The sequence below is a fragment of the Equus quagga genome, chromosome 13 (genome assembly GCF_021613505.1).
Source record: "Equus quagga isolate Etosha38 chromosome 13, UCLA_HA_Equagga_1.0, whole genome shotgun sequence".
NCBI lineage: Eukaryota > Metazoa > Chordata > Mammalia > Perissodactyla > Equidae > Equus > Equus quagga.
In genome coordinates this window covers 62,539,717-62,564,525 of record NC_060279.1, presented here as the reverse complement: position 1 = coordinate 62,564,525, position 24,809 = coordinate 62,539,717, and the positions used below count along the sequence as shown (strand labels likewise).

Genomic DNA, 24,809 nt, shown 5'->3' with positions numbered 1-24,809 from the left:
TTTTTAACCTTCTTGCAGTGGAAGGTTTCAAAACACATCAAGATAATGGTTTCATTTTCTTTTTTTTTTTTAAACATAACCCATTTATCCACTCCACTGCTGATGCCCAGTGAGTTGTTTCCAATTTGAGGATATGCCAAAAGATGCTGCTCTGAACATCTTGTGCAAGTCTGCTGGCAAACATATGAACACATCTCTGTTGGGGATGTACCTAAGAGTGGCATTGTTGGGTCCTAGAGTATGCATATGTCTATCTATAGGAGATACCACCATGAGTTTCAAAGTCGATTAAACAGTTTACCCTCACAGCCATGTATGAGAGTTCTAGTTGCTCCATATCCTCATCAACACTGGCTGTTGTCATGGTTTTTGATTTTGACCGATAATGGTTTCCTTTTATACTTACTCTGTCTTTGTCATGCAGCATATCAGCATAGGATGATCTAAAAAAATCCAAAAAGACAGGTCAGAAACCTCTGCCAATAATGATATATACATCAACATATGAGTATTCACATATATAAATGCATTTCTAAATCAGATGGAACAAACATCCAGGCCCATTTTAAACTATTTTAATAGAGTTATAAACTGTCATTCTCTAGTACTACCGAAAACATCTCAGAGACACATGTTTATTTCAGCAAAGAACCTCAGACCTAAAAATGCTCAGGTAGTTAGCCCTGTCACAGTAATTCCACGGCACTAGCAAACTGATCATGTTACACATCACATATACAGCTTCAGGTCAACATCAAAATCCCTGGAGAGCTTATTTTAAATGCAGATTCCCAGGATACACAGAAAGAGACTCTGATGCAAAAGGTCAGGCTGGAGTCTGGAAATCTGTACTTGAACTGATGCTCCAGGCAACTGTGACACAGGCATTCTATACTCCACACTTTGAGGAGCACTGCACTAAAAGAATAGGGTTCTTTTATGGCATACCAAGGTTTTTACATCTGAACTCACCTATGAATGTTTAGTTGAAATCTGACGCTTTCTACCTTTCTCCACTTTTTAAGAGGCATTTTCACTCCCCATCTTCTCTGCCTCATCACCCACTCTCCCTACCACTCCACTGACATCACTCCTCATAAGCACCACCAGCTCACTCCCACTGCTAACATACAGGATTTCTCTGACGCTGCTGGACACTCCCTCTTCCTGAAATGCTCTCCTCTTTTCTACTCTCTGGCCATTCCTTCCTGGTTCTTCTGCCTCTACAGCCACTCCAGGATTCCTTCTTCAGCCATTCACCTTTCTCATTCCACACCCTCTCTGAGAGCCTACCACCTCTCCCAGTTTCAACTCTCACTACCAACTGCAAATCTCCACATTCCCATTCTTCTGCCCATTGGTATCTCTATCTGGATGTCCAAACCCCAATACCTAATCTCCACCACCTTTCCCTCCCAAACAACACCCACTGCTCCTGTGTTCTCCATCTCAGGAAACAACAGGTCCATCCACCTACTCACTCTAACCAGAAATCTTGGTGCTTCTTGAATTTTCTCTCTCCTTCCATCACTGCATCCAATGAGTTACTAAACTCAAGCTCCCTCAAAACTGTCTCCTCCTCTCCCCACTTCTAATGCCTCGGCTTTGAGGTTGCAATATCCACCCAAAGGGTCTCTGATCCCTCCCACCCACTTTCCACACTGCTCTCAGTGAGTGTTCCAAAATGCAACCTAATCTTTTTTCTCCCGTTTAACATCTCAATCACTCAGAAAATCATGTCCAAAATCTTTAGAAAGTACTATTTTTGAGACCTTATATTTCATTCAATCATCAAACAACCCTAAAATAAGGGTCTGATGTAATGAGATGTATACTATTATACTGAGGCTCAGAGGAGTTAATAGCTTGCCCAACGTCACAGAGTTAAGAAGTGGCAGAGCCCAGGCTCCTACTCATGTTCCTCTTCCTGCATTTTGCTACCACCATTCGCAACAACCCCTCTTCCGTATCCTCTCTCACCACAGCACTACTTTTGCACCACACTCCAGCTACACTGAACTGCTAACCACTTCCCAAACTGGCCCATCAGGAAGTTTACGTGTAATCCCTGATGCTCAGAAAGCAATTTCCCTCCTTTTAGATTTGGGAAATCTGCGTCATACTTTTTTTTTATTTTTTTTTATTTTTTTATTTTTTTAAAGATTTTATTTTTTCCTTTTTCTCCCCAAAGCCCCCCGGTACATAGTTGTGTATTCTTCGTTGTGGGTTCTTCTAGTTGTGGCATGTGGGACGCTGCCTCAGCGTGGTCTGATGAGCAGTGCCATGTCCGCGCCCAGGATTCGAACCAACGAAACACTGGGCCGCCTGCAGCGGAGCGCGCGAACTTAACCACTCGGCCACGGGGCCAGCCCCTGCGTCATACTTTTTTATATGTCTGTCTCTTCCACAAAACTGCACGTTGCTTGAGGATGGGAACCCTATCTTCTTCATTTTGGTATTCACAGCCCTAGCATAGTGCTGGCATGTCATATGCATTTAATGATTGCTAAATAACAGTAATTCACTCACATACTTTTCAACATCCCTTCCAAGAAAAAAACGCATTTTTCACTTTTTCCATTCAACGGAATTTAACCATATGATGAATGTGTCACCATTTCAGCGACACAAGTAAATGATTAAATTACTACTACTGAACCATGGGTCCTCTTTGCTCCACTAGACAGATCTTCTGGTAAGGCTGCTATACAACGTCTGACTTGCCACACAGGCATGACTTTGCTTAAGTCCCACACAAACCTACCTGGTTAAGCAGATCTGCTTGTGACCATCACCTGTCCTGATCAGAAGCATTATGTAACAGCCTATTCCACACCCAGATTGTGCCGGGAGCCGTGGCTACATCATTTTATTGGCTGTTTGACAGGGTCCAGCTGATTAACGCTGAGGGGTGCAGGGTCGCCCCTTGGTGAAGAATAACCAGCTGGCCCCTCACATAGTTCTGAAACCTGTGCCTCTTCTAATTTGCCCTTCATTCCTTTTCCTTTCTTAACATCTAGTTTTCACTCCTTTGGGTGGCTGCTTGGGAGGCACTACCTCTTGGGAAAATTAGATATAGTAAGAGAATGTGACCACCTGCAGGTAACTTTCAAGATATTTTTCAGTTAATTAATGGAGGAGCACACAGTCCCTTTTGAGACAAGCAGAAAGGAATCCTGCCCAGATAAGATGTCGAATTAGGTTTGTGGCCTCCATCTGGTTAATGCTTCCTTCTTCCTCCAGTTCTTTGTCTAAATATATATATATGCATCGTCCTTCTAAGTTTGCTGGTTAATTGGATGATCAAGAAGTATCTATATATTATTCTTGACATTCTGCTTTCTGTTAAAATGTTATAGAGGTTTTCTCCTAAAAGCAATAAATAATAAATAATTGATGAGTAGAAGGGCCGAGGGGTGCAGGGATGCCCCTTGGTGAAGTATGGCCGACCAACACCCCTGACATTTTCTGAATTATATGCATGCTTTCTATCAAGGTTACGTCTATACTTATTTCTGTTTTTTACTCTTGAAGATGTATAGTTTAGCTTAGCTTTTCAGCCCTTTACTTAACAAAATGATATTTTCTCCAGCAGTGTGCTTAAGGGACTGATAGCTCTACAATCTAAGACAAAGGAATGCTTTCACCTCCTAAAGGGCGCGAAAATGTAAACTGCCCGCTGAGAATGCAGATAGCCCTGGGGATAAGATACCCTGGAGTTGCCTTTTGTTCCCATTAACCATCTACACTAATGGCGTAAATGATTGAGGGAGGCAGGGATGGCTCCACCAGGATGTAACCAGATGGACTGCTGTCCTGTCTGGAGGCCTGGACCTTCTCTCTTTGACTTAACTTTACCATGAATTACAACAGATGCCTAGGTACCTATCTCTTTTAGCTTAAAGACAACAAACACTAGTTAATTGCGGAGAAGACTACCATTAACCTTATGCTCTATAGAATAGAATGCTAATAAATATTCTTGTGCTCGTTTTTTACTTCCTTATCTCTCTGAGAATATTTGTAGAGCTATTTCTGTACTAATCCTGAAAAATATAAAAACGACACTTGTGCACAGTAAAGTTGGACTTGCTAACACCAACCCAAGTCTCACGTCCTCTTTATTTTCCCCTCATTGTGCCGACGCCGTCCATCCCTCAAGAACCTGGACTCAGCTGGGGCGGGACTCCGGCAAGATTGGTTTCCAAGGCATTTGCTTTGACATCAAGTGCCCCACCCAACTGCAGCCAACTGTGAACAAACCCTTGTTACCTTGCAATCTCCTGGTGGTAATCATAGTGCTCATCCTCCTCCAGCCACTCCACGGATCCCGTGGTCGGATTGGCCCGCCCACAGAAAATCCTCATGGTGTCAATCAGCTCCTTAGTTTTAGTATAGGAAAGCAACCTTGTCAGCTCACGTCTTGTGGACAGGTCTGATCATCAAAAATCTATTCACATCATAATGCCCAAGAATATAGAGAAAACGATTTTTAAAAGATAAGAAAACAAATGAAAAAAGAAATCAAGAAATGGATAAAAATGTCAAAGCCACTGAAAATATTTGTTAATCGATATTTTAATCTTTCCAGCAAGAGTTATTTGGTTTTACATTCCACATATAACATCAAAAACTGTAATACATCGTGTGTGATGATGGATTATAATTAGCTTTTGGGTGGTGAACACGATGTAATCTACACAGAATTCGAAACATATTACAATGTACACCTGAAAGTTATATAACGTTATAATCCAATGTTACTGCAATAAAAAAAACTAATACATAAATTTATAAAGCTATTTGGAAAGTTCAGCAGTCCACAGTGATTCCAACAGGGCCACAAGAGCCTCACAGGTGCATCTGGGTACAGCCTCAGGCAAAGGCAGATAAGAAGGAAATAAAGCCAGGAAAGGACTAGTGAGGAAAAGAGAATAAAGAGATGGGGATGGTGGTAAAGGACTGCCACCAATACTGCCTCAGGATATTAAAAACTTAATTTAAGGAGAAATACAAAGATAGAGCAATTCAAAGAAACTAGGAAAATCTTCATCTAAACAAGTCCGTCATTGCTATAGGCAAATGTGGATAATCTCAGGAATATAATGTTGAGCCGAAAAATAAGCAAATCACAGAATACATATGATTACATTTATATAAAATTTAAAATTATGCAAAACAGAACAATATATTTTTCAGGGATCACATTAAAAAGCATAGCAGGCAATGAGGAGAGTGGTTACCTCTAAGAGGGAATGGGAAAGAATAGGATCAAGGAGGGCCGCACAGGACACTTGTTCTTTTTCCAAAGCTGGGTGGTGGGAATACAAGTGTTCATGACATTGCCATTCTTTATGCCCCACTATTTTTTATAATGACTATTTATTATCTACTCAATATTTAATTTTAAAAGGAATTTTTAAAAACCCTTCTTCGTCTAAAAAAAATTTGCTTCAAATAAATAAAACATCACCAGATTCATGTTTTGTGTGTCCTGTTTCCCCAAAGAGATCTATTTTGGAGAGATAGAGAAACACCACAGCTCAAAGTGTGAAGGTACTTCTCAGCAGGTATGAGCTCTCCCAATGCCATCCCTCTTACCTTACCATTCAGAAAACAGTGAGTGTCCCACACTCCTCCTCATTTCTTGTTAAACACTAACCTATCTTCAGGAAACCTTAGAAAGAAGGCCTACTCTACAGGTCCCTACACATTCCTAAGGCATTTTAATGGCCAGAGTTATTGACTTTCTTTTGAAATTATCTAGACTAAGTAAACACTGAATTTTATACAAGAGGATGGGAAACAATTTTTTCTGAAATGACTCTGGCAGTCACCAGCACGGTTCAAAGTAGTCAATTTGTTCTTCAGTAAAACTCTACTAAAATCCCAGCATATCTATCCTTTAATCTAGTGACTCTCAAACTTTCTGACAACTCCAGCAAGAAATATACTTTACGGGGCTGGCCCAGTGGTGTAGTCGTTAAGTTCACGCACTCTGCTTTGGCAGCCCGGGTTCACAGGTTCAGATCCTGGAAGTAGACCTAGCACCACTTATCAAGCCACACTGTGGTGGCATCCCACATAAAAAATACAGGAAAGGGGGCTGCCCTCGTGGCCGATTGGTTAAGTCCTCATGCTCTGCTTCAGTGGCCCAGGATTTCCCTGGTTCGGATCCTGGGAGCGGACATGGCACCACTCATCAAGCCATGCTGAGGCGGTATCCCACATGCCATAACTAGAAGGACCCACAACTAAAAAAATATATACAACTATGTACTGAGGGACTTTGGGGAGAAAAAGGAAAAACAAAAAATAAAAAAAAATACAGGAAGATAGGCACAGATGTTAGCTCAGGGCCAATCTTCCTCACAAGAAAAGAAAAGAAATACACTTGACACTGAGATGCAATACATGCACATGTACACGCACATCTAACTTAAAGTTTCAGAAAACAATATTTAGCCTTCCTGTGGGCAGGCTCTCTGAAATATTCTATCCTATTTCATTTTTATTTTTTAACTGCTGACCATGATCCACTAAATTGATTTCACAACTCACCAATGGGTTGCAATCTAGTTTGAAAAGCATTGCTAGAACCAGCTCTGTACATCTGATATGCCAATATTTCTTTTAAAAAGACAGAGTATCTAGAACTACTAGAATCTGTAAAGTGCTTTAGAAAACTGTCCAACAAATGCTGTAGCAGAAAGAAATGACCACATCTAGCTGAATGACAGAGAAGGCTTAAAAGATGGGTAGGATTTTGGTGGGCATGGGGAGAAAGAGGGCACTTCATCAGATTAGAAAGGCTCAGTCATGCACAGTAAATAAATCACTTGAGTTGAAGTGAAACTGAACAAGCAGTCAAAAATGGTGGGGTCCATATTGTGGAAAGTTCTGAAACCCTTATCCTGTGTTCTATGTAGAATCAATTCTAAAGTCATTTAAAGGTTAAGAGGTAGTAAAGAACTTTAATCTGTGGAATTCCCTTTTTCTCTGTGATGTTGCTGAGCCTATAAGGAGGACCACAGTGCATTTACAGAACCGTGGAGAAGTCACTGGTTTTACATAAATCTAAATAAATGCTTGAGGACCAGAACCACATCCTGTAATCTCTCTGGGTGAGCACTACACATCTTCCTGGATAAATACCCTAATCTATTATCATGATTTGTCCTCTCCCAAGAGGAGCCCGCATTCCAGATTCAGGAGATACTCTGACCCACTCCTCATTTTCGAAGAGCTACAAACACATGTGGTTACTTACAAGGAAAGAATGGAAACCACCATGCCAACAAGCTCTAATTGCATTACTAGTCAGATTCCAGAACAGATGTTTGGTTCATTCATTTCAAAATTTACTAAGTACCTTCAATAAGTCAGGCACTATGTTAGGGACTGGAGGACTATCATAAATAAGATAGAAGAGTTCCTTGTCCTCCAAAAGATTACTCTAACGGTGGAGAGAGACTAAATATAAACAATTACAGACTATGTGAGCACAAGAAAGGGAATACTACACCCGGTGCCATGAAAGAGAATAACAAGGTTATAGAGACACTCTCTGAGGAAGGTGGCATTTGAGACCAGCAAGATAAGCCAAGTTAAAAGTTGGGAAAGAGTAGCGCTTACATTTCAGGAATCCTTACCCCAGGTTTTCCAAGAAAAGGCCCTAAGATGGGGAAGAAATAGGTGCATAGGCAAAAACTGACAAGAACCTGACTGACGGAAGCACTTTGAGGAGAAGAAACAATAAAAGATTAAGGGTGGGCTTCTGCAAGTCACACTGGGCCATGTCAGCTTCGGAAAGGTGTTTGGATTTTGTTCTAGACACTCAAGGGTTTTAAGTAGAAGAATATCCATGTCCAGTGTATCCTTTTACAGGGCCACTCTAGCTAGCGTGTGGTGAAGACTGGTTTCCAACTACTCAGACACAGAGACCGGGAAAGGCGAGCCCATCAGCAGTTCCCTGAATCAGAGAACAGTGGCCCAGTTAGAGAAGTGATGGTTGGAGCTCCCTATGATTGCGGTTCTTGGTCTCTGTTGCAGAGGAGAGGCGCCAGGTACTACGATCAAGGCCCCGCAGAGGAGCTCAGCCCCGGGTTCAGTAAGCGGCAATCACCCGACAGAACGCCAGAGCCGAGGCCCGCCTAGAACTACGCTCTCACGCCGGCCCAGGCGCTCCAATCCGTCCCACGCGGATTCTAGAACGGTCCCTGAGAATCCCGAAGAGATGTGTACCCCGGGGTCCGAGTACGCCCACGCAAGAGCTCTGGAGCTGAGGACAGGATGCTGGCTGCACCCGGGGCTCCAACCGCGATCCCACCTTCCCAACCCACCCAGCGTCTCACCCTCCACTGGAACCTCTCCGTTTACTTCCGCCTCCACCGCCGTCTTGCTGCAGCCAACGTCCGAGGGCGGGACTCCCAACACGCGCCGAGCGTGCCGGGGGCAGGGCCCGGAAGCGGAATTTGAAGGCTCTCCCGTCGCACCCCACGACTTCCCATAGTGCTCCGCGACAGCCGCTATGGAGGCCGGCAGGACAGCTGTGCTCCGCGTGAAGCGGAAGCGCAGTGCGGAGCCCGCCGAGGCTCTTGTCCTCGCCTGTAAACGCCTCCGGAGCGGCGCACTCGAGTCGGCGGCCCAAAAGACGCCCCCGGAAGGTCTACAGAGAGCGGCAGAAAAGAATGTCTTCCAGTTGGTGGCCACCGTGCGCTCCCAGGTATTGGGAGGGGATGGAGCCGCCGTGAAGGGGGATCTCGGGGCCCATCCGGACTGACAGTGTATCCCTAATCCCTTCACGAACCCCTGCTTACGCTGGTTCTCCTCCTCTACTGCCCCCCAGGAGGAGCCAGTCAAGCCGCTCGTGCGGGCCGCCCTGCGCCCGTCCCAGGGCAGCCAGCAGCGTGTCCGCCGCGACCTCCGCGCATCGGCTCGGGAGATCCGTCGGGAGGGCCGCTACAGGGTGGTCTCTAGCCGCCGATCCTCAGGGATTCCCTCGGGTGGCCTAGAGTCCGAGGACGCGCCAGGAAACCCAGAAGCCGCCGAGGACGCAGGCTTTCAGCTGTTGGACCTGGTCCACGAGGAAGGAGACCTAGAGGCCGCCGCCGCGGACTCCTGCAAAGTGAGTACACACGCGGAGGCAAACGCTGGGCTTTGGACCGATAGTGCCAAGAGTCTGGGCGCTCAGTCAACACACAGTTAAGAGGATGCAACCGGCTTCACCTTATTGATGGATGAGTCAATGGATGATCCGGTGCAATAACCTCGTTTTACAGGTTAGGTTACGTATTCAATAAGTATGTACTGAGCGCCCACTATATTGTCCTTAGGTTCTGTGGCTATAGCAGTGAGGAACTAACAATCAGGTAGAGTAAACAGTGAACAAGTAAATTCAGTGTTAGATGGTGATATAGACTGTCAGGGGGGAAAAAAAGGAAATGAGTGGTTCCATTTCAGAGACGGTCTCGCTGAGAAAATGACGTTTGAGTGAAGACCTGAAGGAGGTGAATGGCAGGGCATTGTGGCTATCTTGGGGAGAGGCATTCCAGGCTGAGTACCTGCAAGTGGAAATGCCCTGAAGTTGTTTGGTGTTTTCAAGATCATTGTGCCTGGAGCCCAGTGAGCTGGGGGAGAATAGTAAGGAATTTAGGGGGAAGATGCCTGTTAGATCCTGTAGGTACTTCTAAGGAAATGTTGCCTTCCATCCTGAGATGGGAAGTAACTGGAGGGTTTTGAGCAAGGTAAAGATAGAGCAGATGGGAAAACTCATCAAAGGGAAGTTAAAGGACTAGTCCTGGCTAACATATCAAATTCAAGGCAGATTTAGGTCTACAATGCAAATCTTCTCATGTTTAATCCAGTGTTCTTTCCACTACATTACAGTTAACTAAATTTGCTTTGTATCTCACTTCTGAAAAACAAAGTCTACGTGCAGTAAGACTATAGAAATAGAAAATTCTCAGCCCATGGTATGCTCCCTCTTGATAAACATTAAAGAAAAAGTTCATTCCTTCTACTAGTTTTTGAAGATTAAAAAGTAAAAATTTTGGGGCTGGCCCCGTGGCCGAGTGGTTAAGTTCACACCCTCCACTTTGGACAGCCCAGGGTTTCACCGGTTCGAATCCTGGGCACGGACATGGCACCCTTCATGGAGCCATGCTGAGGCGGCATCCCACGTGCCACAACTAGAGGGACACACAGCTAAAGGTACACAACTATGTACCGGGGGGCTTTGGGGAGGAAAAGAAAAAATTAAATATCTTTAAAAAAAAAAAAAGTAAAAATTTTAATCCAAAATATATCAAGTAAAAAAATATTTAATCATGGTGCTAGTATACCTGGATAGCAATTTGGCATGATGTCTATAGCCACATCTTTTACCAGAACTAATTCCAGACTGATTGATGAGTTACAAATCAAATAATTTTTAAAAGTAAACCGATGTTCAGTGGAATTGAGTCAATTAAATAGCTCATTCAATTTTGTAAGAAAAACTAGTAGATAAACTGATGAAAGATGTGAACACAGATTTTTTCCACCACCACAATACAAAATGTATACACATCAAAAACGTTTGCACAGAGCAATTATTTTTTTAAAAAACATGAATTTAGGTTGAAAGCAAACTTCAGGTTTATATGCATACTAGACTAGCAGGGGAAAGGTTGTTGATAGCACTACTGGCAAGGATGTGATCAAAATGTACACAATTGTAGTGCTTAAAATTGATGGAAACGTTTTAGAAACAGCATGGCTTTACATATGTGGAATCCTAAAAATAGCTTGTGGCCTATTTTAAAACAATTTAAATTTATTTTTATTGTTCAGACTCTAAAGCCATCTGAAAATCTGAAGAAATTTAAAAATTAGTGACAGCACCTCTATGCCATATTACAATGGTTTTCTCCTTAAATTGATGCCATGTGACTTTCAAACAAATGAAGTACTACTTAATAGGAAATCTTAAAAAGTGAAAAGGTTCATGGGGCTGGCCCCATGGCCGAGTGGTTAAGTTCGCGCTCTCCGCTACAGGCGGCCCAGTGTTTCGTTGGTTCGGGTCCTGGGCGCGGACATGGCACTGCTCATCAAACCACGCTGAGGCAGAGTCCCACATGCCACAACTGGAAGGACCCACAGCAAAGAATATACAACTATGTACCGGGGGGCTTTGGGGAGAAAAAGGAAAAAATAAAAAAAACTTTAAAAAAAAAAAAAGTGAAAAGGTTCAGTTCATTTTATCTAGTAATCTCCTCCCCAGGATTTATCCTAGGGAAATAATTCAAGAGAAGCAAACAGCTATGATAGTAATAAAAGCTGTTGGTTTAGTAAGTAACTACTATGCATCAAGTACTGTGCTAAGACTTGTTATTCTCTTAATTTAACTCACTTAATCCTTACAAAAACCCTATGAGGTAAGTACTTTTATCCTCATTTTTCAAATGCAAGAAACTACACATTCATTGCAATGTTGTATATAGAGACAAAAAATTAGATCTGTGAACTTGACATACACGACTGCCGGGACTATTAAATTTTTAGATAACCATGAAGACTGGCAAGATGGGAAAGTACTTATATGTGTTTAACAGTAGAAAATGTTATATGTAGTATAGTTGAAAATATGGGTAAACATACACATAGACTAGACTTAAAAATAATTTTTCTTTCATGAAAATAATATATGTTCATTATCAGAGATATGAAAAAATATGGAAAAGTAAAAAGTAAAGAAGGGAAAGTACCCATTTTATCCCTATTACAAAGGTAAATGGAGTAAAATTGGTTTGTTGTCTTCTGAGTAAAAAATTCTGTCTGGCATTTTTCTGTTTGCTAGTCTTTGTACATATTTCAATGGCTGCATAATTTGCTGGACTAAGGTCTGGGGACGTGTGAGTTAGAGCCAGAACTTTCCTTGTAAACAGCCTTGAGGTTGGTCAGGGGTCTGCACAAAAACTGACGTCTCTAGTTCCTTTTGAGTTCAGAGCAAAGAATTAATTCCCTTTAGCCTGTAAGTGATAGAGAGCATTGGTCTGCCCTTGTCTGCCTTGGCCATGGGATGCCCCTAGTATGGTATCTGGTTTGAGCTGCAGAACCTCCTGTGATGAAGCTGTAGAGAGGGGTCATTTGCAGCATGTCCCCCTGGTTTCCAAATGGCCTGTGCTACCCTGGCTAACACAGCCTGTTAGCACTGGAGTGCATCTTAACCTAGGTCAGTTCTGTTTGAGCGCAGTCCATCTTGAGCTGTTCTTTCTAGCAGGAAGAAGATTGTAGGGGAGTCTACTCCTATTTGTGACTAAAAGCAAGATGTCAGTGTGGGCAAGCTAAGAAGTGGGTGATGGCTTGGGAGTCAGCCATAGAGGTACTGCTCTGGGCTTGCAGATCCCCAAGGGGAGAACATCATACCAGAGGAGCTCAGAGAAGGCAAGGGGGCAAGACTAGCCAGCTCTGCTGGCCTCCCCTCTCCTCAGGCCAGTCTTCACTTGTGCTTTCTTGTGACAGCCAAGCACAAAAGAGCAGGAGGCTATCTTGTAAGTTTCTATCTCACAAGAAGTACTACACATTAATTTTTTAGAGATATTTGATTTTTAAAATTTCATAGCTAATTACAAAGAGATTAGTAGGCCATAGGGATAAGAATCTTAAATCCAACATAGAGAATTGTAGGGGGGCTTCCTTTACCCAGCTGTTAGGTTCTTCCTCTTGGAACAGCCGTGTTTTAGGTCAAACATGTATCATGTTTTCTTTACAGACATCTGATCCAGATGTGATCCTCTGCAATTCTGTAGAGTTGATTCGTGAGCGGTTGACCATATCTGAAGATGGACCAGGAGTCGGGCACCAGGAGGAACAGAAGGACGACTATGTGTATGACATTTACTACTTGGAAATGGCCACTCCAGGATGGATTGAGAACATCCTCTCTGTGCAGCCCTACAGCCAAGAGTGGGAGCTGGTAAGGGAATCCATGAGGGTGAGAAGTATGAGGCAGCTTAAGCAAGTCTCTAGTCAGGGTGCTTTGCCTCTCTGGTTTCCAATCTTTTTTCTTTTTTTTAGGAAGATTAGCCCTGAGCTAACATCTCCTGCCAATCCTCCTCTTTTTGCTGAGGAAGATGGGCCCTGAGCTTACAGCCGTGCCCATCTTCCTCTACTTTATACGTGGGACACCTACCACAGCATGGCTTGCCAAGCGGTGCCACATCCGCACCCGGGATCCGAACCAGTGAACCCCGGGCCGCCGAAGCGGAATGTGTGCACTTAGCCGCTGCACCACTGGGCCGGCCCCTGGTTTCCAATCTTGATCAACATTGTTCTTATCCTTGCTTAAAAGGAAAAATTTATTCTAAATGCCTTCTAGGAACCTGGGTTTAGTGCAAGGAGTTTTGGGGAAAGACCATCTATATTGATAATTTTTGCTCTTAATGAATCTTCTACAAAGTTTGCAACATCATCTTTATTGTTTATACCTACCCACTCTCAGGGGAAAAGGTATAGGGGCTTATAATAAAATAGACAAAACCAGAAATTCTAACATGAATGAGAACAAAAGCTTTTGCCTTTGTTTTTTCTTCTTTTGGTGAGGAAGATTGGCCATGAGCAAACATCCTTTGTCAATCTTCTTTTTGCTTGAGGAAGATTTGCCCTGAGCTAACATCTATGCCAGTCTTCCTCTATTTTATATGTGGATTGCTGCCACAGCATGGCTTGATGAGTGGTATAGGTCAGCGCCCAGGATCTGAACCCACGAACCTGGGGTGCCAAAGTGGAACATGCTGAACTTAACCACTACACCCCTGGGCTGGCCCTGCTTTTTTAAAGTTATATCTTAAAAGGGGGAAAACGGTGGGTTAACAAAGCTAACATCCTGACATCATCATCATTAAATTCTAAAACGATTAATGAGAAAGGTTAAGGTGGTACTTGTCATACTTTTATTATGAAAGGAATGCCTTATCCCACACCTGCACAAAGTTTCACAGTTAGGCACCCACCTTGGATTATTGCATAGCTTGCTTTCCTGTACCCCTCACACTTAGATTTTGGTTCTGACCTTTGGTATCACCCATAATCTCTATAATCCCTCTCCCACCTGGCTGCCCTTTGGGAGTTTGAAGATCACTGCCATCACCTGCTCAAAGCTGTCTCCCCTCCCCACCCTGGTGCATTCCCTTCTGGTGGAATTCAGTCTGTCCCACCAGGAATGTGGTGTCTGGAGCTGGACTCTGAATGGAATAGGGCTGCTGTCTCCTTCTTGTAGCCTAAGGTTGCTACAGTCTTTTGTAGACAGAGTCAGACTAACATGACCCTTAAATGATAGCTCCAAGTTAGTCTGCTAATAGCTTCTGCCAGAGCATAATCTTAGAGGTTTTGACTTATACTCATGTTTGTGTTGAGATGTGCAGGTGAATGATGACCAACAACCAGAGGACATTTATGAAGATGAAGATGACGAGAACAGTGAGAATAACTGGCGCAATGAGTACCCAGAGGAGGAGGAGGAGGAGGAGAACAGTGATGGAGATGAAGAGTCCAGAGGTAGGTGGGTGGCAGCTCTGAATGGGGAGGGACTGGTGAGACCCAACACTGAGGTATGAGTACAGTTGACAGGTACATCTTAACTGGCTTTCCTTCTCTGCCATTGAACTGCAACAGCTCAACCACAAGCTGTTGGAGCTGTAGGAGACCCAAGGACTAGTGTTTCCAGGGGGGCTGCAGAGGGTGTAATGTCAGTCAGGCCTGGGCTCAAATCCTTAGTTCTGTCATTGCCTAGCTGTGGGTCTTGGGCAAGTCACTTCATCTCACTGAGCTTCATTTTCTCTCCAGAAAATGGGAAAATATTGCAACAGTTTGGAGTGGCTGGGATTAAGTGAAACATCTAGCTCTTCGTCCCTTTCCCTGCCTCAGCGAAAGTATTGGAGAGGTTTGCCAGGAGTAGGCCCAGGGTTTTCACAAATCAGTTATCTAACCTCTTAAGATGCTGCTGCATTTACAACTGTTTGAGAAAGACACAACACAGACATGGCATCTGGGGGGAAGAGGAAGGAAGGATACTCAGGCAACACAGTTCCTTTGGTGATGATGTTCTAAGTGCCAACAAAAAGAATTTCTTGGTGTCTGATAACGGAGGAACATTAAACTATGGAATATTCTGTCGTGATAGTGCCTATAATATGCTAAAAGGAAAGGGGCAAGGTACAAAATTATATTTGCAATATGATATAACTATTATAGCAAAAAAAATCCTATACTTAAAAATGACAAGATACTTCAATGTTGGTTTAGATAGTAAGAATATGACTTTTAAAAAATTGTTCTAAATTCTCTTTATTGAGCAAGTATTCTATAATGGGAAACAAAGAAAACAGACCTTTTTGAGAAGGGAAGGGGCTTTCTTGGTCACCTAGGAAATCATACAATTAGAGCCCATGCCTGTTATCTCATTCTAGGCTCTGATGAATACAGCAGCCTCAGTGAAGAGGAAAGCGGCAGCAGCAGACCACAGATGTGGCGCAAATACCCTTTGGATGTGCAGAAGGAGTTTGGCTACGACAACCCATATGACCTGGATTCAGACTGATGCTCCTGTGATACCTATGAGGTTCTATTTCAGGCCCCTGAGGGCTCTAAGACTACAGTACCAGCTGCCCTGATAACATCCACTCGGGTTTCCTAGCTTAACATATGGAAGGAAAAAGCATGTCTAACAGCACTATCCTACCAGTGAAAACTGGTGCTAATGGAGTGTGTCTTTTCCACTAACATTAGGGCCCCTTTGCTTCAATCAAAAGTGATCTTACAGTCTGGAAAAAAAGTGTAAAAATGAAGCTTCCTGGCCCGGGCATTTTCCCAGTCTCCTACACTGAAGCCAGTAAGTGGAGGAGAGGCTCCTGTTTCATCAGCACTAAGACTCAGCTTTCTGATACCAGCAGGCCACCTGGCTCCAGTAAAAGCCTGTTTCTTTTGATAAAGGGAATCTAGAAGGGCTGTAGTGGGTCCCTTGTAGCAGCACAGACTGGATAGTAATGGCAATTAGGGAAGGAAGTAGAATCTGCCTCAGCTGTGAGAGGTTTTAATTAACAGCTGTCTCTACCTCCCTGCTCCCTGACTCTAATAATGGTTGTAAAGATTGCTGTCTTCCTTTGGCAGTGGTGCCAAGGAACAGAGTATGTATGAATGTAATACTCTGTGTTTAGTAAAAACTAACTTTAAATATGCGAGCAAGTAATTCCTTTGAAACCTTTTAAATCTGAATATCTTAGGTGTTTCCCCGCTGTACTCCCTCTACTCCCTCCACTCCCCCCACGAAAAAGGAGGGTTAATGAGACAGAAGTTTCAGAATTGACCTTAGACACTAAGGACCTAAGGCAAGCACATCCTGAGCTTAGCTTTCCATTAGGAAATGTTTATTCACAGAACTCACCAAAAATAAACTGCTATCAACAGGACCAATTTTGTTAGCATAACTTGTATCTCTTGTAAGCAAACTCTGTCCCTATTCCTTTCCAAACCTCAGATGCCTTAACTCTGACAGAGTTGGTATTGATTCTTTTAATGTAACACTGGCCAATAGAACTTTCTGCAAAGATGAATATGTTCTATATCTGCACTGTGCAGTAGTAGCCACTAGCCACATGTGGCTGATGAGCACTTAAAATGTGATTAGTGCAACTGAGGAACTGAATTTTTAATTTTAACTTAACTAGCTCTGTTTGGCTAGTAGCTCCTGTACTGGACAGTGCAGGTCTAGGGAAACAACACACAAAGCCTTTGATTCAGGATGTGCCCTCTTGTCCTGTGGCACGCTCGCTATCATGTGGGCAGGTGAATTACACAGGGATATGTCTTTCCACCTCTTTTAAGATTTCATAAGCATCTCTACTTTTCCATCCTGTCTCCACCCATTCTTTCACTTTATGTTCATTTTGTAAGTCTTTACCTACATTAGTTCCTATCTACGTGGAGTTAAACCTGACAAAGTGACTAAATTCTGTGTCTATGTGTACTCAGGCCCTACTATTACAGCTACACCAATAACTGGTTTCCCACCCTGACTATCCACAAAGGTACAATACAGTGTTGCAAGTAACAGGCAGCAACTTACATGTCTAATACTAGTCATCTTAGTCTCCTGTAGGCACAGAAACAAGGATTAAAAACCACTCTGTGCCATTATAATGTGCTCACTGCTGTTTATGTACTCATTAAGGTATGCCAACATTAAAGGGCTGACAACTTGACAAACTGTACTCACTGCAAAAGGGATTAGCGCACTAGGAGAAGGATTGAAGGAGACGAACAACAAAGACCTTGTGGAAATTAATTCCACCATGAAGCTTGAGTGCTGTAGGGAGTCTGTGGCTTCTTTCCCACAGAAGGCTTCCTGGGAGAAGTCTGCATCCAGTACAGAGGGGAAGAACGCTGTCACCATCCAGTAATGACAGGAGGATGACATGGCTCACTAAGCAAGTACTAGGGCACCTGGGGTGTGAGGCCCTTGCTTCCCCAAGAAGCCACTGGAGGGCAGCAAGTTCCTGGGATTTATTGGTCATTTACTTCAGTGGAAAAAGCTAAAGCCTCAGTCAGGGATCCTCAAGATAAGCACACTCTGCTTAAAGGATTAGTTCCAGAGGATCCCTGGGATAGATGCCAGCTTGGCTCAGATAGAAGTCATGTTTACATAGTCTAGGCAAGTCAGCCTTTGCACAAGACTCCCTGTTGTCAGGCAGGAATTTGCTGTGCAAATCCCTAACCCATGACAGTAGGAATGTCCCCCCATGTTCTCACAGATGCATGCCCTGAACCAAAAGCAATTATCGTGCTCCCCTAAATTGTCTTTATTGAGCAAGTATGACCAAGGTTACTCCCTTGTCTGTGACTGGGGCCAGTTTGGTTGAAAAGAATGGTCAGAAGGGAAATTGCCTGAGTTCTTGTCTTTATCATTGACCAATCCAAAACCTAAGGACAAGAAGCCCATTGGGCGTGCCAAGCCAGCAGATTCTTCTGGGTCCTGGATGACAGTGTCCGGGGGCATCCCAGGACAGTTGTACAATCCAGTGCAGCCATGCTGCCCATAAAGGAACATCCATTACGCCAAACCTACTGTCTTGTCTGAGCTGGATGCTAAAGCACAGCCTGAGCACCAGATTAGCTGCTTCCAATCATGCAGTCTGTTGAGGAGCCAGATTGAGGTTGAAGTAGCTGTTTTCCCAGAGTCTTCACTGATCTCCACAGGGAGAAAATAGAAGTCCCCACAAGTACCAAGCTCTTCCTGAGATTGCGGCCCCACCAGACCTCGGGCAAGGGGAGGCAGGCAGGAGAGAAGTGCACTATCCGATGATCCACACCAAGGCGGCTCAGTGTAAACAGCCTGGTGTCAGGGACAGAAGAGGAGGAGGATGCAGCCTGGTGTAAGGTTTTCAGAAAAAGAAAATGACCACTTCTAGCACCAAGGTGAGCTCGCGTGGGTCTGCACAGCAGTCCCTCACACCAGCCCTTACAGAGAGGAACAAGCTATTTGGTGGCCTAGGTCCAAGAGGTGTTCTCTAAGCCATGGACAGCTGAAAGACTTCAGGTGATCCACCTGAATTCTACAACAGTTTCTATCCTCTTAAAGTTCATACCAGAAACCTGGAGATTTACTTTCTATCAACTAGAACAAAAACCTAAGGTCTCAAATAAAGGATTATCCTTCAAAATAGCAGTATTACCAGACTTCTGACTCCAATTTGTTCATTTATCCTTGGTGAACTTGAGCCAGATGCTTATAACATGTGACCTATCTATATACTAAAGTATAACCAGTACATGAGTAAAAAAGTCTTAAAGTTCACCTTTGCAGGTAAGATTCAACAGAAGATTGTGCTAAAACTGAGTAAAATTTGTGGTCAGAGTCTGACCCACCACCACCTCTAAGGGCAGAGGGACTTGGTTTGGGGTACTTTGAATTTTTAAACACAATCAGCCTACTGCATCTTGTAGATAAATGAACATCAATGCTTTGATAGAACTGGTGTTCTGGATTAAATAATGTCAGTAAGTAATGGAATACAGCCCTCTCCCCAGGGAAGGATTTTGAGCCAGAGAAATAAATGGTAGCATTCCAGGCCTCTCAAGTCAGGTGCTTGGACCTGGTCAGGGGAAAACATCCCATACAGCAGCCCCTCTGTAGAGACTCCTGGTTCAAACCTCAAATATCAAATTCAGAAACCATCAGCCACAGCTATTAACCTAGCACTTCCCCTCCCCACAGTGAAACTCACCAACTTAGTGTTTGTAAGGGCTGCATGTATCCACCCAGAACAACCATTCCCCTGCTCCCGGAGCCCTCCCCACCATCACTTTTTGAAGTTCCCCACCTTCAGGCTGCTCCGAGACCCTGAGTCTCCTCCCATAGCTTACCAGTGAGAGTAACTACCTGAGCAGGCCATCAGCCCTGAGCCCCCTTACATAATGTGGGCCAAAAGGCTCCTTTAGTACAAGAGGGTTGGGCCCATACAGTCTTGTCATCTGGACTTTGGTGGCGGTGGCCACAGGTAGCCAACCTTCCAGGCCTCAGGTACATCACCTCTGGCCTCTAGTCAGTTTTTCTCTCAACCTTGTTCTCTTCAGCAACGTCCAGCTCAGTCAGGACACAAAAGCAAAGCTGCTGTGTGACTTTGGTGATAGCAGCTGAATGAAAAGAGAAAAGAACAGGATTTAGCAGACTGACATTTAGCTGCAACCCCAATCTGAACACCACAAGCCTGATTAAAGCATCACATCAGTAGCTCTCTCCCTAAGTGTCCCTTGGGTACCCTGTGCCAAGCTTTGCCCCTCACCCCCAACAAGCCTCACTGTCCTCCAACCCATGCCCAGCCAGCGAGTCTGATGCGTCACTCCTCGTCTTCCCACGTGGATTGCACTTTCAGGAGGTAGTGTTTTAACCCCAAAATAGGACTCTAAAGTTAGATCTAAAGTGATCATGTCAAGATCAAAAGGGAAGAAGTCATGCTGGGCAGCCAGGTCTCACAGCCTCCAGCACATCACTGGTATGTGGGAAGCTGTTATCCATCACCAGCACCTCTGCACACATCTGTGTACGTACACACACACACACACACGGCCAGTGAGTGATGGGCAAAGAAAAGCTCACCCAGGACATTCCGAATAAAGAGTGGCCTCCGGGAGACTGGCAGGTAAACACCCAGGAAGTAGACGGGGACCCCAGAGAGGGCGATCCCGATGCCAATGACAGAATTGATGGTATCACTGAAGAGGGGCACAATCACCAGAAACAAGGAGCATATGCAGAAAACGATGGGAAAAAACAGGCTCAGCTGAAATGGAGGGAGGTGAGAAATCAGGTAAAGTGGGATGGGGGAGCCAGGTATGGGCAAGAAGGCACCTTGGGGAGAGGGCCCACCCCTCCTCGTCAGCCCAGAGTCACTGACCTTGAGAGGCCGGGGCCGCTTGGGCTCCTTCCAGCGAAGATAGAGCTGTCCAGCAATAGACAGGCCCACAAAGAACCAGTAGCTGAAGCTGAAGTAGTTGATGAGCAGGAAAACATCCTCCACAGTGAGGTAGATGAGTGTCATGGTGCACTGGAAGTGGTGGGGGGGAGGGGGGGAGGGATGGGACAGCCTTGTCACCACCAGGCCACCTCAGGAGACTCCACCATCCAGCAGTCAGCACCAGATCTGCTGACTGCTGATTTAGCTTCACCAGATTACCTCCAGTTCTTTTCAGCGACCCTTTGGCATCAGGTAGGTCCATTCTCTGCATTAATCTTCAAAGTGGCATCTCTCCCTCTTCTGTTGGGGGCCTTTCCTACACTCAATGCCTCCCTTCTTTTTGCCAGCACTTCAGCAACAAACCAGACTCCTTTCCCTTTCTGATGGCAGACAGTAAGGCCCTCCTCACTTCAACACACCAACCTCAACATGAATCACACTGTGCCCTTGGGAGGCCAGAAGACCCTTACTCATGGGTCCCAACTACCTGGCAGACAAATGGGGGTAATGCCTCCAGAACTATCTCACTGTCCTAGGGCCTTAGAAATGCAGATTAGCAAAATGGATCCATACCCCTAGGGAGAGAGGTATGGCTGAATTTGCCCCTTGGAACCCAGAAGACAGAGGTAAGGGACAAGAGTCCTGGGACAAGGTCAGATTTGCTTAAACTTCAAGAATATGGAGTTCCTCCTACCTATCTTTTCACCCAGATTATCAACAAAGGATTTAAAATTAAAAGAGTTCATTCTCGGGAGAGAAGGGGGACCCTGTATTTGAGAGGAGAAAAGTGGAGTGGAAGATAATTAATTAAAAGACAAGATGACAGATCTCCCCTAAATTTATAAATTCAATGCTATACCAATCAAAATATCAAGAGGATTTTTTATTATTTTGTCAAAATGATACCAGAGCTCATCAAGACAAATAAACTTGAGAATTACCAGGAAAATTCTAGGGGGAGAAAACTAAAGAAGTACCCTCAGTCCCTCTTTAGTTTTCAGATAGTCAATATAAAGCTAAATAATGAAGCTTGGTGCTAACGGGGAGGATTAGTTAAGATGATGATACATTTAAGGGGCATATAATTTTACTTGGCACATTGAAGCACTCTAAAAAATTAGCCATTATTACTTTTATATTATAACAATTTGAAAACTGTGTAAAAATGGATTATTCAATAAATGATACTGATCTAGCTGGCTAGCCATTTGAGAAAAAAATTAAGTGAATCCCCACCACACTCTATACCACAAAATATAAATTCCAGATGAATGCAAAATTTAAACGTAAGTAATGAAACCATAAAAGAACTAAATGACAAGAAAAATGAGCTGTTTTTCCAATCCTGGAGTAAGGCCTTTCTCAGGATCCCTGTTAGCCTTTATATATATAATACCTTAGTGCAAATTAGAAAATGAAGGTCCTTCTCCAGGACTCTTTCCATCTGTCAGAATACTTTCATAATTTACTGATTTTGTTGGAATAAAACATTTTACTGGGGCCAGCCTGGTGGTGCAGTGGTTAAGTGCGCCCATTCCACTTTGGTGGCCCGGGGTTCGCTGGTTCGGATCCTGGGTGCGGACATGGCCCCACTTGGCAAGCCATGCTGTGGCAGGCGCCCCACATATAAAGTAGAGGAAGATTGGCAGCAGATTTTAGCTCAGGGCTAATCTTTCTCAAATAAATAAATAAATAAATAAAATAAAAACATTTTACTGCAATTCACTATATATAAATCTATGATATCTATGATTTGAATAGAAGCTCCTAGGGTAGTTGGTGTACAACTGACCTGACTTTTCTAAAAATTATTTAATTAAAAAAAAAGAGCTGGGGCTGGCCCCATGGCCACGTGGTTAAGTTTGCACACTCTGCTTTGGTGGCCCAGGGTTTCGCTGGTTTGGATCCTGGGCGTAGACATGGCACTGCTCGTCAAGCCACAGAGAGGTGGCATCCTACATGCCACAACTAGAAGGACCTACAACTAAAATGCACAACTATGTACTGGGTGGATTTGGGGAGAAAAAGCAGAAAAAAAAAAAGAAGATTGGCAGGAGTTGTTAGCTCAGGTGCCAATCTTAAAAAAAAAAAAAGAGCTATGTGCCAGCCCTGTGGCCTAGTGGTTAAGTTTGGCACACTCTGCTTTGGCAGCTAGGTTTCGGTTCCTGGGCACAGACCTACACCACTCGTCAGCGCCCATGCTGTGACAGCAACCCACTTTCAAAACAGAGGAAGACTGGCAAAGATGTTAGCACAGGGCAAATCTTCCTCAGCAAAAAGACAAAAAAAGAGCTAGAAGAAAGAGAAGAAGCTACTGACATAGAGAAAAGAAAGATAAATCTTACAAATTCATTTTTGCTATGCTTTTGTAGTGTCGGCCTTCTCTAATATGACCATGTTTTACTTTCATATTTTAAAATAATTTTAAGAAAAAGGAAGAAACACTAAGGAGCTCAGGAAGCATCTCAAGAAACTAGTATTCCTCCCACCCAACAGTCTTCTCATAAAGTCAGCAGGAGGAGTAACACACAGATGTGTCCAATTCCCATACTCCCCCAGCAGAGCTTACATTGAACAATAAAGCAGGGATGGGTGTAAAACGCTCAATGTGGATCATAGACAGAAGGTCCGGAAGATGGCCCTCACGAGACCCCACAAAGAACAACCTAGAAGGACAAAAAATGTGTCAGCAGGATCCTTTTACTCAGCCACGCAACCACACTTCTCACTCAGACAAACTAGGCTCAGAGCCCCAGAAGAAAGCAGGAGGTAGTCTCTCAGGAGAATCCTATGTTCTCTAGGTATGCCCAACACATCTTACCCCTCCCTTTAGCCACAGATGCTTCCACACTCCAATCATGGGCACCTCACCATTACCCATGAATGCCCTACCCCACTGTTACCCACTGACACTCCCAGCCCCACAGCTATAGAACCCACTATCACCCACAGACACTCCACTTCTCTCAATCACAAATACCTCACATCTCCCAATGGATACCTCACCCTGCCATCGTCCACTGGCACCCCAATCCACGCCACCGGGGGTACCCCTGTTCTGTTACCCCACAAATTTCATACTTAGCACAATGACTTTTTAAAGAAGCGCAGTCAGACTTCGGTCATGCCCTCCACATATCTTCCCTGAGCTCCTGAGATGTGACACACTAGGGTGAGCCTGAGGATCAAAGAGACAACCCACATTTCCTCTCTGCACACACAGAACCCTACTGACTGGGAAATAGAGTAGTAGAGAAATGAAACACCACCCAGGGTAGTTCGCAACATCATGGAGCACACAGCACACATCATGAGGCTGGGGTGTGTGTTGGGGAACAAAAAGCTTCACAAGAGATGATCATATCTGGGCTGGGAAGGAGTGCTGAGTTTGCCAGAAGGTGAGTGAACATGAAATAGCACAGACAAAGGCAAAAAAGACCTGAGGCATGAAAGAGTGTGGCCTCTTTGAAGGCTGGTGCTAGAATGCCTGGAGTCCTAGGATAAGTGGTGGGAGGAGAGTTCTGGGAAGAATCTGCATATGAGGCCATGGTGTGGAGTCTGAACAAACACTGAGAGCCAGCTGTGGCTTTGAAGTAACGGCCTGATGGGATTTGACTCAGAGACTCTGGCTGGCATCATACAGACTGCATCACAGCAGGCAGAGGCTAGGGTGTGGGGGGAAGGCCATACAAGAAGGTTATCCATAACAACCTCCCATAAGAGATGATGCCTGAACAAGGGTAGACACCCTGGCCAAGGAGCGATCAGAAAAGATGTGATAACTTCAATCAAATTTGGTGATCCTATATGTGTGAGTGTGCACGCACATGTTTGAGCTGGGACAAGGTGGACACCAAGGGAAAAATCAAGAGGCTAAGCAAGGAGAATTGACGGACTGACTGATGTGGAATAAGGCTGCCCCAGCTAGAGAAGCCCAAGGTGACCTGGCCTACATGCCAAACTATATGACCCAGTGGACTTTTTTTATGGTATGAATTAGGACTGCCCCAGGGAGAGAAGCCCGGGGCATCCTCACCTACATGCCGATCTATATGGCCAGATTCGTATCTAAAGTTATATGACCGCACAATAACCAGACCCCATCTGCACTGAAATCATTTAATGACTTTTTACATCATCTTTTCTTTTCTCCAGTAAAAATAAGTCACGTACCCATGCCTTATAAAATTAGCCCTAACCCTCAACTCAGGGCAGCAGCAGGAGCTCTGACTGCCTGTGGGTCTTGTCCCCTCACACCAGCTCTGCCTGCCCATGGGTCCTGTTCCCATGCCAGCGGGGGCAGCAGCAGCGGCAGCA

General features: G+C 44.3%; 3 protein-coding genes across 9 annotated transcripts in view; 1 reads left to right on the top strand and 2 right to left on the bottom strand.

The window, feature by feature from the left end:
• PRMT7 (protein arginine methyltransferase 7) overlaps nucleotides 1–8,470 on the bottom strand; it is a 48,169-nt gene extending 39,699 nt beyond the window's left edge. For 2 of the 3 annotated variants that reach the window (XM_046680918.1, XM_046680920.1), the window contains exons 1-3: nucleotides 8,355–8,452; nucleotides 4,273–4,450; nucleotides 407–443 (exon numbers count right to left, since the gene is read on the bottom strand). In XM_046680918.1, coding sequence (XP_046536874.1) covers nucleotides 407–443; nucleotides 4,273–4,367 — 132 coding nt within the window. In that variant the 5' untranslated portion in view covers nucleotides 4,368–4,450; nucleotides 8,355–8,452. Of the gene's footprint in view, nucleotides 1–406; nucleotides 444–4,272; nucleotides 4,451–8,354 lie in introns of all 3 variants that reach the window. The other variant, XM_046680919.1, reaches the window with a different exon arrangement.
• A 23-nt stretch (nucleotides 8,471–8,493) lies between these two features.
• On the top strand, nucleotides 8,494–16,217 carry SLC7A6OS (solute carrier family 7 member 6 opposite strand). Its single transcript, XM_046680931.1, has 5 exons — nucleotides 8,494–8,725; nucleotides 8,849–9,127; nucleotides 12,755–12,958; nucleotides 14,406–14,538; nucleotides 15,450–16,217. Exons 1-5 carry the CDS (start codon nucleotides 8,531–8,533, stop codon nucleotides 15,578–15,580), a joined length of 942 nt encoding a protein of 313 aa, XP_046536887.1. The 5' UTR covers nucleotides 8,494–8,530; the 3' UTR covers nucleotides 15,581–16,217.
• Nucleotides 16,218–18,845: 2,628 nt separating this feature from the next.
• Nucleotides 18,846–24,809, bottom strand: part of SLC7A6 (solute carrier family 7 member 6) — a 33,899-nt gene continuing 27,935 nt past the window's right edge. For all 5 annotated transcript variants that reach the window (XM_046680926.1, XM_046680929.1, XM_046680925.1 and 2 more), the window contains exons 7-10: nucleotides 23,062–23,158; nucleotides 20,433–20,582; nucleotides 20,135–20,318; nucleotides 18,846–19,671 (exon numbers count right to left, since the gene is read on the bottom strand). In XM_046680926.1, coding sequence (XP_046536882.1) covers nucleotides 19,577–19,671; nucleotides 20,135–20,318; nucleotides 20,433–20,582; nucleotides 23,062–23,158 — 526 coding nt within the window. In that variant the 3' untranslated portion in view covers nucleotides 18,846–19,576. The remainder of the gene's footprint in view (nucleotides 19,672–20,134; nucleotides 20,319–20,432; nucleotides 20,583–23,061; nucleotides 23,159–24,809) is intronic.